An 18,702-nucleotide genomic window follows, 5' to 3' on the forward strand; every position below is an offset into this window, starting at 1 on the left:
GAAGATTTAAAAAGAAAAGGAAAAAAAATTAAGACCAAAATATCACATCAATTAATAAAACTTATTTTTTAAAGCTTCTTTAGTACTCTTAATTTAGAATTCCTAAACATTTTTCTTTTACATAAAATTATACACTAACTTTTCACGAAATGATTTTACTTTGTTCAATTTAAACATTTTTATTTTTATAAAATTATTTATAAAAATTTATAAAATTATACACTAACTTTTTACGAAATGATTTTACTTTGTTCAATTTAAACATTTTTATAAAATTATTTATAAAAATTTATATAATTTTATATAAAATTACAAACATTGTACAAAAAAACAATTTCGGTGGTAGCTGTAATGTCAAAAGGTCAAAACTCTACTTTGCCTTGCAATTTATTATTGCTCAGTTATTATTTTTTAATTATATATATTTAATTTTTTTAGCAAAATTTATTATAAAAAAATTATGAAGACATCACTTTATAAGTTTATATAAGAGTTTAAAACATTAATAATTTATTGCTACTTAAAATCTCTGATATTTCAAATTGTAGAAGAATAATGAAAATATTTGACATAAATAGACCAAATTATCCTTAAAAAAATAAAAAATAAAACTTATAATTTTTTTTATCTTGTCTCTTTGTATCTCCCTCTAGCATTCAATCTCTCTTTATATTTTTCTACCATCGCCAATCATTGTATATATTAGAGTTCATTGTCATTGCTACCACCATTGTTTCAACCGCATCTGCTACCACCATCATCGTTCTCTATGTGGTTTCTATATATTTACATCTCTCTTTCTCTTTTCACAAGCACACAGTTTTCTTTTCTATAATCACTATCTCTAGTAATATTTCTCTTAATCCATTTGTAATAAACAATGAGACGGTTTATCATCTCATCTAATCATGTCTTTCAACTATTCACCACCATCCATTAAAAAAAAAAACAACAAAAAACACTATTCACTACCATTGAACAATGACGTGAAAGATACCAACACTCTAAGTGAAAACAATCAGTGTTTGGCAATAACAAATAACGGCTCATGTGTGTTAGAATTGATTTTTTATGAGAAGATGTATCAAAAGATATATTTAATTGCTTTTATTATATAAAATATGTGAAATTACCGAAGTCGGTGGTCGATGAAATTTCTTAGACAAATGTTAGTTAAATTTCTCTAACCTCGTGCAATTTTACTAGTTTCAAACTAAAAGTCAATGAAATTTCATTAACTCAATGAATTTCTACTGACTAAAAGAATAAAAAAAAATCATTGACTAAGCTAGTCAATGAAATTTCCACTGACTCAGTGGTATTTCATTTTGCTGGATAGACGCTGAAAAAATATCACCAGCAACTAACAGTGATCATTGAAAAATTGTCAATAAAGGTCAGAGGTAGTAGTTAGCGATTGAAGGTAGTGGCAGAAAATGATAATGACAGTAGGAAATGGTCGAATAATGAAACTAAACTAAGGTTAGTTTGGTACCCAAAAAAAGTTAGTGTCATTAAATTGATGGGATCTTATATCTTCACACCACACAAACTCACAATACACACCACTTTCTTAGTTCACACCACACATAATTTTAAATTATTTTATATTTTCTCAATTCACACCATCAATTTTTGTTTTTTTTTTTAAAAAACAAAATACCCTTATCTTCCCCACTCTCCAACATAACCTAAACCTATCCTTATTCCTAACCCTAACCCTAACTTCCATCACTAGCAGCTATCATTTCTATTGCTACCGCCTCTCCAACCTTATTTTTCTTCTTCTTCAAAACGCTTGCTACCTCTCCATTGCTAATCTACACCACCATTAGTATAGCGATTCTGATCTGGGCCTGAACCATTTGATGTTTTGGATCCAGGTTTCATTGCCTTGTATAGTCATTTATGTCTTATTTCCCTTATACCTCTTTGAGTTTGGCTTTTGGGTTGTATTGGTTGCGTTTAGAACAGGTTGGTACTTTATTTTTCAAAAACCTTATTGCTTATAATTTTGCTTCTACGCTCGAGTATCACTTATTGTGCTCGAGCAGTCTTTGTGATCTCTCAATACTTTTGTAGGCTTGCAAAACTACTGGGAGTTGGTATTCTTCGCTCGAGTAAAGTTTATTGCGCTCGAGCGGTCTTGGCTCAAGCGGCCCTTATTGCGCTCAAGCGTTGGTCTTCTGTTTGTAAAACAACTAGGAGTTTGTATTTCACACTCAAGCGACAACTTCTTACGCTCAAGCGATCACGTCTTTTGTGTCTTACGCTCGAGCGTCATTTCTCGCGCTCGAACGGACTGCGCGTATATCAATATGTAAAAGTCACTTTTTACCTCATTTTTTCATTTCACTCTCTCTCTAAACTTTTTAAAAACCCTAGATCTACACTCTCTTTCTCTCTCTCTAAAACTCACATTCTATATTCTAAAACACCTAAATCCATTGATTTCTCTACCCTACTCCCTTTGAGAAAAAAGGTAGAGCTCATTTGGAGCTCCATTTTTGTCCGAACAAAGTTGGGTTTCGACATTGTTGAAGTTTATTCCCTCTCTCTCTCATCTTCTAAGCTTGATGTAGGGATTCTACACACTATTGTATGAGTTTTACCTTAGTTATTTCAAAAGATTATTGTGGTTTGGGGTTTTTTGGTAAAATCTAAGTGTAGACACTCCATTTTTTGCTACCTTTAAGACTTGAGCGCCACAAATTGATCACCCAATAATAAATTGATATGCTATACAATTGCTCGATTTTCTCAACAGGAAGCCTCGGTTTCAAGCCTCAAAAGCCTACAAACCTTGCACCACTTTTGGACCAAAACTGTATTTTTCTAAGCCTGACCACTCAGAAGCCTGCAGGCCAGCTAGTGGCCGGGTGATCAGAAGTGAGTGGGCGGCCGGCTAGTTGTTCCGGTAAAACAAATATTTTCTTACTAGTTATGTCAACTGTTTCCACAAGTACATGCACTGCACCAGCTGTCTCTATACTGATATTTTCGAGATAGTAACATATTTTTCTATATATACTTGACCTCCTTCTAGAATTTAGGTTAGAAAAATTTGGTGAAGCAAAATTCTTGAAAAATATTTCTCTCTCTACCTTGTAACCTATATATACGTCACCTAGACTTCCTAAACCAAATTTTTAGGGTTCTTTACCGAGGTTATTGAGCTTGAATTTCAGCTTTTGAGGGTGGGAATTTGTTAGTTTGAAACTCAAAGTGTTACTCCTCTTTAAGAGGTATAACTCCTAGCTCCTTCACACTACTTCTTTCCTATATTTTCTTACTATTTTTGGACTGTTTTTCAACTATTTTTATGGGCTGAAACTTGTGGTTTGAAGCTACTAAAGGTAGAGGGGTTAATCACCATTTTTTGAACATTGTCTTCTAAGCTTTTGCACTTGTGTTTCTCATCTCTTCCTCAACTTTTTTCCAACTTTTTACCACTGATTTTCAGAGATTTTCAGAGGCAAAAAATATAGTTTTGAGATCCCAAAAATGGAGGGGTTAGCCACCCCTCCTTATGCTTGTTTACTAGGTCAATTTCTCTATTGTTTTAGCTAACTTTTTCAAGTTTTTCCATGTTATTTCGAGCATTATTTTTAGCTATTTTAGGACTGTTTTAGATTTTTTTATTTCATTTATGCTTTGTATAGCCTGCTTGTAGTGTAGTTGTCCTCATACGTTTGGTGGTTTAGGCCTTAGCCATCAACCTATTTGAGTTGATAGCATTTATTTTATGCTTTTCATGCTTGTGTTCATACATAATCACATCTGCAACCTCCCTCCTTTCTTAGCTTTTTATTTCTTTGAGAGTTATTTCAACCAAGTGTTGTTTAAGCTTGAGAAATAGACCCTTCAATGCTAAATGGTTTAATTTCTTCAGAGGTTCATTACCAGGGCATTACCTCTCTCTCATGCCCAAAACAACTTCTTGTTTGACACTTCTCTCCATTTAGTGGATTAATGCTCATTTTTTGACTAAAATGACTAATGAATGGAAAGGTAAGTAAAAAAAGCAATAAAATTGAACTAAAATGGAACAAGATAATAAAATGGTTTGGGTTCAATCGGACGTTAATTGAACCAATTGAGTCTTGAGTCATTTCATAATTGTTAGTGATGATAATGATTCAAGATTTGATGTCAGCCACTTCCCTTAATCAATATCATGATAGAGAGAGGGTTTCGTTGGTCTTTTAACTTCATTTATTGAGCTTTTGTCCCTTAATTCATAAACCATCACGTAACGAGTTTGCGTCGATTGATCGTTTGCGAATCAAGTTTACCTCTTATTTGATCTGTTTGGTGATAAGAAGAGGCAAGATGGACAAACATCCCCTGAAAATACTCTGTTTGTGTTATGTTTCTTGTCTGTTGCAGCAGGGCAGTAACAAAAACTAGTGGTCGACCGACCACCTCTTTTCAGTTAGGCAGTGTCTTTTTTCTTGCAAAATAGAGCAGAGGCTGAAGCAAAAACAGTTCAATTTTCTGACTGCAAAACAGGAGCATTTTGGTAGCCAAACAAAGGGCATTTTTGGATAGAAAATCCGCATTCATGCATAAGCCACTCCTCATTTCTCGGGGCCCGTTAAACTATGTTTAATAGTGGACTTGTAATAATATTACTTCGCAAATTAATTCCGTGTTGTAACTAATTGGTTAGTTTTTGTATTAATTAGTTAAAATAGTTAGTTAATACTTTGTGTTGTAATTAGAATAGCTAGTTAATTTCTTTTTGTGTTGTAATTAATTAATTCATTGGTTACAATAGCTAGTTAAGTTTGTATTGTACTTAATTAGCTAGAATAGTTAATTTGTGGCGTTGTAATAATTAGCTTAATTAACTACGACATTTATTCGGACCCTCTTTTGCAAGGACAAATATGTAATAATGTATATGTCTTTCAACCCCAATTTCTTTCTCCCTTTTATGTACTTGCTTATGATAGATAGCATAGAGCATTATGTTCACTTAGCATTTTCCATGTACAAAGTATTCATTTGTCTCGAATGCATAAGGTCCAGTTCATCATTCTAACGGCATTGTCATTTATTACTTCCTTGAATGCATGTGCCACTGCATGCTATCAAAGTGATTTACATGATATATTAGACAATCAAACTTATTAGTTGCATTTTTGCATGTATTGCATCAGTCATTTTGTATCACCAGGATCATACATTTTTTCTAACTATTTTATTTCTTTTGGCTTGCCTCGGTGAAGTACCATATAAGCATTTGTTGCTTTAGCATATTGCGTATGTGTGTGTGTGTTGCCATGTCAAGCATGATACCATGAGGCTAAGTGCTTAAATGATATATCTTTTGAATGCTAATGGATGAAGGCTAATTGCTTAAGTTGGGATGATTTGCTTAAATGTACATATGAGATTACTTTTTTCAAGTGGCACGTATTTAAACAATTTTCAAAACACAGATAAAATCAAAGTGTTTCAACTTTTGCAAATTAGTCTATACTTGTGTGAATCACATAGTAAACTAGCCTGATAATCGGAATAAAAACATATAATGTAAATAAGAATCACATCATGATTAATAGAGGCAGATCTTTGATTGGGTGAGTGGGGTGCTCAATTCATGACCTTCCCCTCTCATACTTAAGTTCTTGAGCAGAGACACTTTGGTGATGACAGATACATAGCCTTTGGCACGAGTCATGGGTTTCCTAAATTTTCCAAAAACATTTAGGTGACGACTCTGAAATCTAGCAAAGCAGTCCATTTTTGGCATTTTGATTCAAAATCAATTTTCCAAGAGATTTGTCGAATTTAGACTCATTTGTGTTTGTCTATTTCACATTGTACTTGTGAAATCAAATTCAAAACCACAGGAGTCCGAAATGTAGGGCTATCGTATCCGAAAAAAACACAAAAAACAAGCTACACTAGGGTTTGAAATCACAATGAAAATGAGGGATTTTCAAATGGTTTCTTAGAAAAGCTTGTGGGTGTGAAATTGGAGTTGATATATGTTGAAATGAGGTATTTCCTACATTGAAATTGAATTTCAAAAAGAAAAGGGATTTTGCCCTAAAATGTGAATGTTTGAGATTATAAAGAGAAAATGGTATTGATATTGAAATTATGAAATTAAAGTAATGTTGCTGATGATGGCGGAGTTGGATATGTATTATCACTCCCAACTTGAGATTTTAGAAAAGTGTATCTTTAATGAAATTTATTTATCGGTTTAATGATATCTGTGTTTGGGCTATCGGTGGAGGATAACTATGAGTGTTGTAGAAATTACATGAGAATTAGGTTAATTAAAACTAATCTCTCATCCATGTGCATTGAACATTATTACTCATTTAATACATTGAAAAAGTATATGATTTTTAGAAAAATGGGTAAACGTGTGAAGGAGGTGTGTATCACCAAATCAAGTTGGCATGTGTGTCCAGGGTAAAAGTCTTGAAAAACACGTGTATACATGTGTGTTGATTCCCGTGGACGAAATATCTATAAAATGGCAATAGTAGCGCTTGTATAGGCTACGTTTACATGGGTGTCGTTAACGGTTTTTCGTGGACGAAATATTCGCGAAAGGTTGTACTGGCTTGAGATTTCCCCCTTGTTTTCTATTGTAAATAACTTGATTTTGAAGAATTGTGATGTAAACTGAGCATGCCATTGTTTTTGGAAAGAAATGTAAAGTTTTTTGATGTAGACGTTACATATGCATAAAACCTTATGGCTTTGTTAAGATTTATACATTGTGTTGTAGTGTTTCTACTGGGTTCTGACTCACCCTATATAAGAAAACCATTTTCAAGTGCTGGTGATATACCTCCACCAAGGACTTAGCTTGGAAAAACTATGAAGTTGAAGGCTCAGTGTTGATATTTTATATTTATTTTGTACAAGCATAAGGTTTTTTGTGTATCGAGCTTAAGACTCACTTTGATGTATCCAAGCATTGACTTGGAAAGATGTAAGACTTTAAGGCATATAATTATTTGTTTAGCTTTCAATTCCCTTTAGGAATGGCAATGGGGCGGGGCGGGGCGGGGCGGGGCGGGGCCGGGGATCACACTCCCCGTCCCCGATCTCTGATACTCGAATTTTTCCCAGCCCTGGCCCCGATCCCCGATGGGGAATCTGTCACTATCCCCACCCCCGCCCCCAACGGGGATCGGGTTTCCCCGACCTTGAGCACTCTCCGGCTAAAAAAAATTTCAGAAAATTTCATCATTAACAACAAGAAGTTCATTATCTAAAAAAAGTTTTAGAAAATACAACTCATCATCAACAACAACAACAACAAGCTCATCATCTAAAAACAGATATGAAACAAAAAAAAAATTCCGAAAAGTTTCAGAAATTTTTAGAAAATTTCATCATCAACAACAACAACAAGTTCATCATCTAAAAAAAGTTTCAGAAAATACAACTCATCATCAACAACAACAAGAAGTTCATCATCTAAAAACAGATCTGAAACAAAAAAAAATTCAGAAAAGTTTCAGAAAATTTCAGAAAATTTCATCATCAACAACAAGTTCATCATCTAATATATATATATATATATATAGAGAGAGAGAGAGAGAGAGCTTCACGGTTCACTCCATGAATCATGATCTAAGGGCTGATTCACGATCTATTGGCTGATTCACGATTTGATTCCAAAAGTGATTCACGATCTATTAGCGATCGGCGATGTGGTGATTCAAGATCTGTTAGTGATTCACGGGGTGTGATCAAATCTGAGAGAGAAAGCGTGAGACCGAGAGGGACAGAAGAGAAGAGAGAAGAGAGTGGTTCTTCTATCGACGATTGGTGTTGGTCGATGACAAGGCAGTAACGGATGTGAGAAGAAGAGTGAGAGAGAGTAATGTGGAGGAGAATGGATTTTGTGAAATCAGTGAATAGATGAGGGTAGATATTGAATAGGAAAGTATATATATATGGGGATAAGTTCGGGGATAAACCGAGCTGGGGAACGGGGACGGGGACGGGGCCGGGCCGGGTACGGGGCTGAAACACTTATCCCTGTCCCCGGCCCGAATCTGTTCGGGGATTAATTTTTAAATACCATCTCCGTCCCCGTGGGGATATTTTTCGGGGAAAACCAGCTCAATTCAGGGTCGGGGGGTCGGGTCCCCATCGGGCCGGTTTCAAATTGCCATCCCTAATTCCCTTCACTATCTTGTAATATATGTTGTAGATTCAGGATGTACTGTTTATGAATGTATATCGCATATGTCACCTTTTGTATATCAAACTCTAATTAATGAAAGCTTATCAATTAATTTATGTTGCTGTTTATTGGTTGTTATGAGATGGATATATTGTGTTTATTTTGAGGTGTTACTGTCACGACCTGTTCCCTTACCCAAGGGTTAAGCATCGTGATGGCCAGTAACTGAAGTTACCTCCGGTCAATTCTTAAACAAATTATTAAACGCGAGCGGAAAAAAATATTTAAGTGAGGGTACCAAAATAATCATTGGAGTTTCTATTTTTATAACAAAATTTATTGACCAAAAAGGCCGATATTTACATATGAAGAATAGCATTATAAACACTATAAAAATGTTGTGTGTGTCTATTCCACAGCTCCGCATCTAAGACTCTAGAAAAACTATTTTTGAATTACATTGTTTCCTGAAAATTGGTAAACAACTATAAGCACATGGCAGAGTGAGAAATATTATACTAAGAGCATAAGGGTACAAAATCACCATGGATAATTATTGGCTAAACAAAGTTTGATATTAAAATATAGAGTATATAATACAGAGATCATTTAACATATCATACAGAAATTATATAAGCAAAATAATCATAACCACGGTACAAAACGGAACAGAACAGATGTATGGACTCAAGAGGTGACTCCCATCATAGTGTAGCATTAGCTTCGTACAACACTTTGCTCCACACCAGAAATCATAACCATGGTACAAAATAGATGTATGGACTCAAGATGTGACTCGTACGAACTCTAGAGGTGGCCCCCACAATAGTGTAACACTTAGCTCTATATAGCACTTTGCTCCACACCAAAAATCAGAGGGTCAATGAATCCATGACAGACAGAGGGTCACAAAGTGACTAATCAGAGGGCTAATAGTTATTTAAGTCCCCCGAGGCATGGGCCCTCCGTGGTGGTACTTATAAAATAATTACTCAAAACACATTTTAATAAACAGTTATATCCATGGGTCTTCATCATTATATAAGATAAGGTTCATAAATTAAATAACATAATTAAAAATGCTAATATAATTTATAAAATATAATTTGCGTAAAATAAATTGTGGTAACTCAAAACATATATAAAATATATTATGGTGACTCAAGGAGTAATATAACTCACCTTAATGTTAATTCCAACTTTTACCTTTCGTTCATTATGACCTACTAAATACTCCAAACTAAACTCAAAAGTTTTATATATAAAAAACACTAAAGAGCAGAGAGAAAGAGAGAGAATAAGAGAGCTTGGATTGGTGATGATGCATACGGTGAACATCCCTATATATAGGGGAAGAGGCGTGGTCAGCAAGTGAATTGGGGGGCACACTTCCTTGTTGTACAAAAATAATTACGGTTTAATGTATTTTGATTTAGGAAAAATATAGAGAAAAATATCATAATACTCAGAAAATAATATTGAATAATAATATAAAGTTAAAATTACTGAAATCATTTATAATTAATTAATACTAATATAAAATTTAAAGGGCAACTTAAATTTTTGGGTCGTTACAGTTACTACCAGCCTCCCCATTCATTTCTTATCCTAATGTCATCCCTTAGGCCATATGCACAAACTATTTATCTCTCTCTCTCTCTCTCTCTCTCTCGCAATCATAATCGTGACGCCACCAGTCTCCCCATCTATCTCCTACCCTGACGTCACTCTTCTGCCTATATCTCTCTTTCTCCCACAGTCGCATCACAATCTTATCTTTGTGTCTAGTGGCAGCTGCGACTACGGTTGTAGCGATGGAAATAAGGGTCATAGGGCCGACGGCCATTGTTGGGAAGTAGCCAACGAAATATCAATGGCAGTGACTAGTAGGGCTTAGTTTGTAGAGTGTGTACTTAGAATTTTGTACAAAATAGTAATTTGACTAAGAAGCATAAGTGTAATAAAAAAAAAAAAATTAGAAAGATTGTATGTACTGACTCAAATGGTGGTGTGCAAATAGAAGCTCCCTAAACTAATAAATAAATTTTAGTTATCCTGTAACTACTACAAAGCATTTTATAGGGAGCTGAATAAGAAAGGGTTTTTTTTTATAAATCCTCTTTCTAAATGTTTTATTCCTTCTAACCTATCTTATTTTTTAGTATTCCATTAGATTATGTTTAATATAATATGACCAAATCACCCTTCTTATTTTTGACATATGTTTCCATTTTAAAATTAATAGACAATAAAAAAATAACAATCACTTTGTTTGGTTTTAGTTTTCAGAAAATTTTACTTTTTCTTTTTTTCGTATTTTTTTTTTGTTTTCACTGAAGTTTTTTAATATTTTAAGCAATTTTTTTTAATTTTTAGATACACATAACATAAATACACTTAAAAAGTATAATATTTGTGAAAAAAAATCTTTACAAAAATCACTAAATATCGAAAATACAAAAAAAAAAACGAAAATTCACTATATATATATTTTTAATATTTTTGTGTATTTATTAATTTTTAAAAATATTTTTTCATAAATATTTTATTATTTAGATATATCTAAGTAAGGAGCATATAAAAAAGTAAAAAAAAAAAAAAATTGCTTAAATTTTAAAAAATATTTACTAAAAAAAATGCAAAAAACAAAAAAAACTGAAATCAAACACACTGAATAGTATCTTATTTATGGAGAAAATATCTCTCTCATTCTAAGGAGAAAATATCTTCCTCATTTTAAGGAAAAAATCTCCCCTTCATTCCACAAAGAAAATCTCAAATTATGAATTTTCAACTTTTGCATAATGTGAAAATTTTAAAAATAACGCAACAAAAATCTGAATGAAAATCAAAATACAATATAAATATTCACAGTAAACAACAAACATACAACTAACTTCCAAAAAAATAAATAATATTAATGTTCACAATAAATAATAAATATACAACTAGCATTCAAAAAAGCAAAACTCAATCTAGTTGAACACCCACATAATCCACTATTTTAGACTTTTATTTCAAATTTTAAATTTTCATAATGCTTCAGTTTGTTTTGCCCCATCTAAATGATTGATTTTTATAATGAATAATGCTATATGTATCAATTAGTATACTAATTAATATACTAATTGATGATGTGACATAATTTAAGAATTTTTTGATATTTATACTAATTGGTGCATGTAGCACCATCGTGGGCGTGCACATTAAATACATATGCAACATGCATATGAAACAATTTTTTTTTAAAAAAAATAAATTGAATCAATTAATTAAAAAATAAAAAATCTACATTTAGTGAAATTTCACTATAATTTTTTTTATTGCGAAATGATATTGAGAAAAAACTTTTGGAGTAAAATAGGAAATATATGCACATATATACTTTTTAAATTTATTTTATTTTATTTTATTGAGGACATACAATTGCATGATTATGAAAATTATATGATGTCAAAAAATGGCCACAAAATACATAGTTCAAATGTTGATTCTGTGTACTCAGTGGATGATAAATCTACTCTAAATGACTTTATAATTTATTTATACATTAAAAAATGTGAAAAAATCTATGTTGAATAATTTATAGTCAGAATTCTATAATTTATTTAAGTAATGTTATACACTCCTTTTACACCAATTTTTTTAAAAAAAAATATTTGACACAAATATAGTAAAGTTCACATCAATAAATACATGTGAGATGAGACTCATGTAATTCTATCTAGTGTAAATGTAAAAAATACTTTAAATTTTTGTGTTGTGTAAATATTTTTCAATTTATTTATGTTAAATATACATATTTTTAAATTTAAATTTGACAAAAAAAATAAAAATAAAATAAAAGTAGCAGGATATCCAAAATTTGGGAAATAACATGGTTAGCGGAGTGTTTATTAGATATTTCTAAAATATAATCATGTAGTATTTTATGGTATTATAATTGATAAAAAAGATAAAATATTATGATTTTGTGTTGAATAATTAAAGAACATGAACATTGTGAATGATAATTGCTGATGAGAATGAAAATGTGATAGTCCTTAAGTCCCGTTTGGGATGTCAAAATAGATATATAGGGTAAAATAAGTTATTTTAGTTAAATAATACAAAATATCACATCCAACTTATAATTATTTTATTTTTTTCTCACAAAAAATAAAAAAACAAAAAAATTATCACAAACCAAATTTTTTAACCCCAAACTAAAAAAAGTCCAAAAATTAAAAAAATAAAAAATCCAACCGACGGCCCAAACGAACCTTAATAATTTACTCGGTTTTAGCGCGCCGTTTAAGGGGCCATTTGAATGTTTCAGTTTCAGTGACAAATAATTGTAGAGAGAGAGACAGAAAAAAAGGAAATCGAAATCAAAATCAAAATTATCACTGCAATATTGATAGAAAGCGTTACTGCAAAAAAAAAAAAAAAAAGTTGAAAAAAAAAAATATCAAAAGATAAGATTCATATAGGTTAGGAAGACCCATCTGACAAATTGATCGATAGAAAGGGTATATATTAGTCCCTCTCGATGATCTTCATTACATGCAAACATAGATATATATATGAACGTATTTATATATGATGATGATGATGATGATGATGATGTTGTTGTCTGGCATTGTAGGAAATGATGGCGGATCCAGCGGGAGATGGTTCTGGTATTTGTACTAGTTCTGAATCGGTTGAGGAGAAGAATAAAGAGGCTGCTGATGATCATCAGTTTGAATCTTCTTCTTGTTCACCTTCTTCAGATAATAAAATTGATAATCATTCATTCTCCAAGAAACCTCGACTTTTCGGCCGCCAAAAATCGGTCCATGTGGTTCTCGGTGGTGGCAAATGTAAGTAATGTTTGTAACATTGTACGATCATTTCCATCCTTGCAATTGTTTTGTTACTATAGATTTAATATTTTGATGTTTTGATCCTCTCAACATTGTATATGAATTTATACATGATGATACAAAAGCCTTTGGTTTGTAATTTTCAAAAATAGTTTTTTAAGTTTTTAATTCGTATTTTTTTAATCAATTTTTGAATATTTTAATTTTAATCAATTTCTTTGTGTTTTTAAATATACTTAATCTATATACGCTTGAAATCTATGTACATTTGAAAAGTATAAAATTTGTACAAAAATCTTTTAAAACTTTATTGAATACAAAACAAAAATAAAATCAGTAAATTTTCGTATTTTGTTATATTCAATAAATTTTTTTTTTTTGTATAAATTTTATAATTTTAAGTTTTAAGTGGATCAAAAAAGTTAAAATTTTGATTAAATTTTTTTAAAATTCACTAAAAATAAAAAAATATACAAATTGAAAATTTTAAAATCCGAACCAAACATGGGAACTTTCTTATAATTGTTTAAACAATAGTATAAATATGTTTTTATTTGGATAATTTTGGTATTTTAATATTAATATTTATATTTGTTTATAGTTCATAATAATATATAGTATAGATAGTGATCATAGTACATACCTGTATGACTGGAACTATATATAATTAAGCCAATTTTTATGTAAAAGAGGTGAGCATTAGCATTATTGCCAACTAAATGAGTAGGCAAAATCTTTTTATAGTCTACTAAATGAACAAATATTGGATGCAATGATGGTGTCACCGACTAATAGGAAGCCCCAAATGGAATTTGACTTTGTCTTTCATCTTATTTGGAGCTTTCCATTGGTCTAGTGTCATTGCTGCATCCAATATCTACTCATACTTGCACGAATTAAACCCCACCTTTTAATTTTGGGGTCATTATTTTGTTAAGCTACATAAGGTAGGGGAGGACATGAGAGGGGACATTGTTGTATTGGTCACATTATTGCAGGTATTTTCTGCAAATGCGCTTGCTTGAGCAATTGACAATGCATGAATCAAATTTTTAGAATTATAAGTGAAGTTGTATACTTTTCACTTTGCTCTGTTGGTTTTACTCTCTTTTATGGAGTGATGAATATGGTGTGAAGCTCTAATAAAGTCCATGCTATCTTGTGTTTCTTATTGGTTCCTCTAAGCACATGCTGATCATAATATACTCTGTCTGTTCAGCTGCTGACATCATACTTTGGAGAAACAAGCAGATCTCAGCAGGCATGCTTGCTAGTGCAACTGTCATATGGCTTCTATTTGAATGGATAGAATATCACTTGCTTACCTTTGTTTGCCATTCTCTGATACTTTCACTGGCAATGTTGTTCCTCTTTTCCAATTTATCCTCCTTTGCTAACAAGTGAGTTTATTTCCTTTAGTTTTTATGATATTAAATTTTACTACATCAATTGTTCAATTCACCTGTCTTATGCCACCCTGTTTGTGAACTATCTTTTTGTGTTGCTAGGTTCTGTATTTGAATATGAAGCTTAGATTGATTCTTGCTTATTATTGCATCTATATTAATCTATACTAATATATATAAAGGGCGAGAACCATTTGGTGTCTCCCAGCAATATGTCATTCTGTCAATGTTTTAATTTACCAAAAGATCCACATGCAGTTAATGTTCACCAGTTAATGAGATCCACAAACTCTAATAACCGTTCGGATAGAAACGGAAAACTCACTCTCCATGTCTCCACAAAAAATAAAAAACTACCTCACACTTTTTCTACTTTAACAAAACTCATGCAGTTTTCGGTTTTCAGATTTCCTTTCTCATTCAATGCTTATCATCATAAAGTATGTAATATAATGCACAGACGGAGTGTGTGCCACCCTTATAGTATATATATTGGCTGCCATAGTGTTAGATTGTTTTGCTGTATTATTTTATGTAACTAAGCAATGTTCTCTATTTTTATATATATAAAAAAAATGTTCTGCATAAGAAATGTTTCTCACTGTCAGTATCTTTCGACGGGTTTCTCCCCCGTATTCTTCCCGTGTATAACACAAAGTTCCTTGTTGAAGTACACTTGTATGTATTATGTCTTTATTTCAGATAAAAATGCTTGTGAATAAAGACTCCTTGTTTTCTTTCGACAGTTTTTCCCCCATGTTCTCTTCTCATGTATAACATAAAATTCCTTGTTGAAGTACCTTGCACGTATGAAATCTTTATTTCAGATAAAATTTGCTTGCGAGTTTGCTTTCTCTTGACAGATATGATTTAGTAACAATCATTTTTCCTTTTTTGATCAGTTCATCTCCGAAGTTTCCTGAGTTTGAAATGCCAGAGGACCTCTTAGTGAGAATCGCTCTCTTACTGAGGGACCAACTTAACCTGGCAATAGCAACCTTTCGAGAAGTGGCTTTAGGAAAAGATTTGAAGAAATTCCTCTATGTATCTTCCCCTCCAGAAATTTATGTCTCTACATCAAAAGCTTAGATAATTTCCTACTCATTTTGAACCGTGACAAGTTATTTTTGACATGCAGATCACTGTGGGTTTGTGGGTTATCTCCGTTGTCAGCAGTTGGTTTGATTTTTTGACCCTTTTATATATCAGTGAGTTTTTAATCCATCTCTTATCGTTACAGCATTGATTGAGGCAGTTATTTTGATTTTCAATGTGATTTAACCATTATGTTCTTTTTCTAATTGTTGCATTTTTACATATAACATAAGTGATTTTATGTCGGAATATAGCTACAAACATATGTTCATTTCGGTCAGATCAAATTGGTTGTGTCCGAATATAGTTACAACCATAGTAACAAACAGGCCACCACCACTTTATGCTGGGGTGAAGAAGAAAACTCTCTTCCCCAATGTTAACTAGTGAGTCACCGATTGAGGTCACCTGTGCCACATTTACAGCTGCAAATGAATTGAGCTCCTCATGATTTCGGCTCTCTTCAATATGTATATAAACAAGCCTAAGTCAGATTTTTAGGCTCGTTTAATAAACGAGCCAAACTTGAGATAGAATAAGCTCATCGTTCATTATTTATTTAAATATTAAGATAAATATATTATTTAATATAAATTGTGTTATATATGCATATTTAATATAAATTGTGTTATATATGCATATTTAATATAGAAAAATATTTAACAAGTTAACCGAGCTTGATTATTGGGCTATATTTTTTCTTCTTTGTTGAGCCAAGCTCGAGCCCTACAAAGCTCGGTTCAACTTGACTCGACTCATTTTCAGCCCTAGATATACACTACTTCACATTGGGTGGTCATAATTATCGTAGATTGTGAATAACTGAATAAAACAGATTAGTCATAATCAGTAACACTATGAATAGGAAAAGCAACAGTATAGTCATTGTAATTGTGTATTTTCAGCCCTTTCTTAGGTCATTCATTTGCCGATATGACTACTGCTGTTGCTTTTTGTTTATGTTATTGCAGTGTTTGTGATGCTGCAAACGATACCCTTCCTGTATGAAATGAATGAGGATCAAGTGGATACTTATGCTGAGAAAGCCATGGTCGAAATCAAGAAGCAATACGCAGTGTTGGACGGAAAGGTTATCCAGAAAATCCCAAAACTCCCTTTCATCAAGGATGATAAGCATGACTGATGACAAGATAAATGGTTAGTATGGGCCAGGTTCATCTTTGCCTCTTCATGAAGGTTCATCGGCCCCCTATTCTTCTTATTAGTAACAGCATTAACCCACAACACTATGCTGCTTCTCGGTTCTTGTTCTTTTTTTTTTTTGTTAATCATCAACAAAACTGTTTTCTTGTCTCTTTAATGACTTTTACAGACTGATGTTCTTCACATGTGACTGTAATGTGAGAGTTTGGCCTTTTATCACCTTTTAAAGATGAGAGAAAATGTTTTGTTTTTGATTGACCTCCGATGTGATTGACTTGCACCTTCAAGAATTACATCTACAGATTGCAGAAGCATCGATTATATTTAAATACTTTGTCTGCTTTCATTTTTTTTTTTTTGGGGGGGGGGGGGGGGGAATGTGATTGAACTTTTCTGCTTCGAGTTCATAGGGTTAGAGTTAGCATAGACAAATTTGAGAGTTGAGGGGAGATTTTTTCATTGATTGAGAGAGATCATAGGTGAACATCACACAAGTTAAGACTTTCAATGCTAGACAGGCAGATTCTCCGCACAATAGTTATGGTTAGTCATTTTATAAAACTCGATAGACACATCTAAACAGTCTTATAATTCAACTACAAGGATTCAATACTTAAAACCAACAAAAAAAAACAAGAAATACAAGAAGCAAATCTAAATTCTCAGTAGTCATATGTTCTTGCTTCTAGTTTTCAGTTCTTTAACATCCAGTAACTTCATTTATTGTGTGTTCACTCTTCACTACCCTGCAAAACTTACATGCGGGAAATTCATGTTCATGAAAGGCAAAAAAAAAAAAAAATTAATCATGCTTTTGGCCTTTCGGATCCTGGTGGCAGGAAAGGCTCCCACCACACCGAACACGTACTTTGGATAGGGTGCTACCCAGTTTTCTGGCTTCTCGACAGAACTAGATGCCATTGCCAAGGTTTCTTCCAGCTTATAGCTTTCTGATAAAACTCTGTCCGGTCTTAACTTCATGAACCTGTGTAGCCACACACAATCATGCATCAACATCATGCTGTTGTGGGTAAATAAGCAAACCAGTACATAGATGGATTCACATAAGTTACCCAAATGGTCTTTTCCTTGGTTTTATCGCACAAGATCAAAAGATCAAATTGATGGTGGATCCAAATTATCCTTAGTCAAACACCTAAAAAATGAAAAGTATACAAGTTCTTGAGGGCAGATGATTTTTGGATTGGAGATATTGCCCCTTTACTAGAGACGGAAATTGTGTTGTGATATATCGGGTTTGTGTAAGAATTTTCTCAACATTAACTTTATATGTTTAACTAATTATGTCAAACATGTCAATCTGAGCATGATATGGAAAACAAGATAACACCCTCTGTTAAAATTGATGTATTATTGATTGATATATTGATATATGTTGATATTTATTACAATGATTCATGATTCCTATATATAGAAGAGGGTGAGTGTGTAGTAGGTAAGGAGTAGGTGAAGTGGAGGTGGTAGTGGTGTAGTGGGTTAGGTTTAGTAGAGTAGGTGAGGTGGTAGTGGTGTAGTGGGTTAGGTTTAGTGGAGTAGGTTTAAGTGGGTGAAGTAGGTAATAGGTTTTAACAGCCCCCGCAAACTCAAGGGGGATAGGAACTAGCCAACTTGAGTTTGGAGAGAGTAACAAAACAAGAAAATAGACGAATACATAAAAGAAAAGAGGATAGGAGACACTGTATGGTCGTGTCAGACCGATGGTGAAGACACTGTATGGTGGTGTCATAACGTTGTAGAGCACACTGGATGGTTGTGTCAGACCGATGTAGAAGACAGTTTATGGGGTCATGTCGGACCGTTGTAGCAGACAATGTTGTGATAGTTGTTGTGACAGTTTACGGAGTCTTGCTGGACCCTTGTAGAAACTAACCGAAATCAATGTCGGGACAGTTTACAGAGTCTTGTCGGACCCATGAAAGAGCTAACCGGAATCAATGTCGGGACAGTTTACAGAGTCTTGTCGGACCCTTAAAAAATACACTGTATGATGGTGTATATA

At 32.7% G+C, this 18,702-nt stretch overlaps 1 protein-coding gene across 1 annotated transcript; it reads left to right on the forward strand.

Moving 5' to 3' along the window:
* The first annotated feature begins 12,495 nt into the window (after positions 1-12,495).
* Positions 12,496-16,933, forward strand: LOC114318443 (reticulon-like protein B5). Its single transcript, XM_028265334.2, has 6 exons — positions 12,496-12,681; positions 12,798-13,014; positions 14,237-14,417; positions 15,326-15,467; positions 15,562-15,631; positions 16,490-16,933. Exons 2-6 carry the CDS (start codon positions 12,801-12,803, stop codon positions 16,660-16,662), a joined length of 780 nt encoding a protein of 259 aa, XP_028121135.1. The 5' UTR covers positions 12,496-12,681; positions 12,798-12,800; the 3' UTR covers positions 16,663-16,933.
* Positions 16,934-18,702: the final 1,769 nt, after the last annotated feature.

Source organism: Camellia sinensis, chromosome 3 (assembly GCF_055761805.1).
Source record: "Camellia sinensis isolate YWXY chromosome 3, ASM5576180v1, whole genome shotgun sequence".
Lineage (NCBI taxonomy): Eukaryota > Viridiplantae > Streptophyta > Magnoliopsida > Ericales > Theaceae > Camellia > Camellia sinensis.

Coding starts and splice junctions, on each gene's coding strand:
- LOC114318443 (XM_028265334.2), top strand. CDS start 12,801: ATGATGGCGGATCCAGCGGGAGATGGTTCTGGTATTTGTACTAGTTCT. Junction 14,418..15,325: donor TTATCCTCCTTTGCTAACAA/GTGAGTTTATTT, acceptor TTTTTTGATCAG/TTCATCTCCGAAGTTTCCTG. Junction 15,632..16,489: donor TTTGACCCTTTTATATATCA/GTGAGTTTTTAA, acceptor ATGTTATTGCAG/TGTTTGTGATGCTGCAAACG.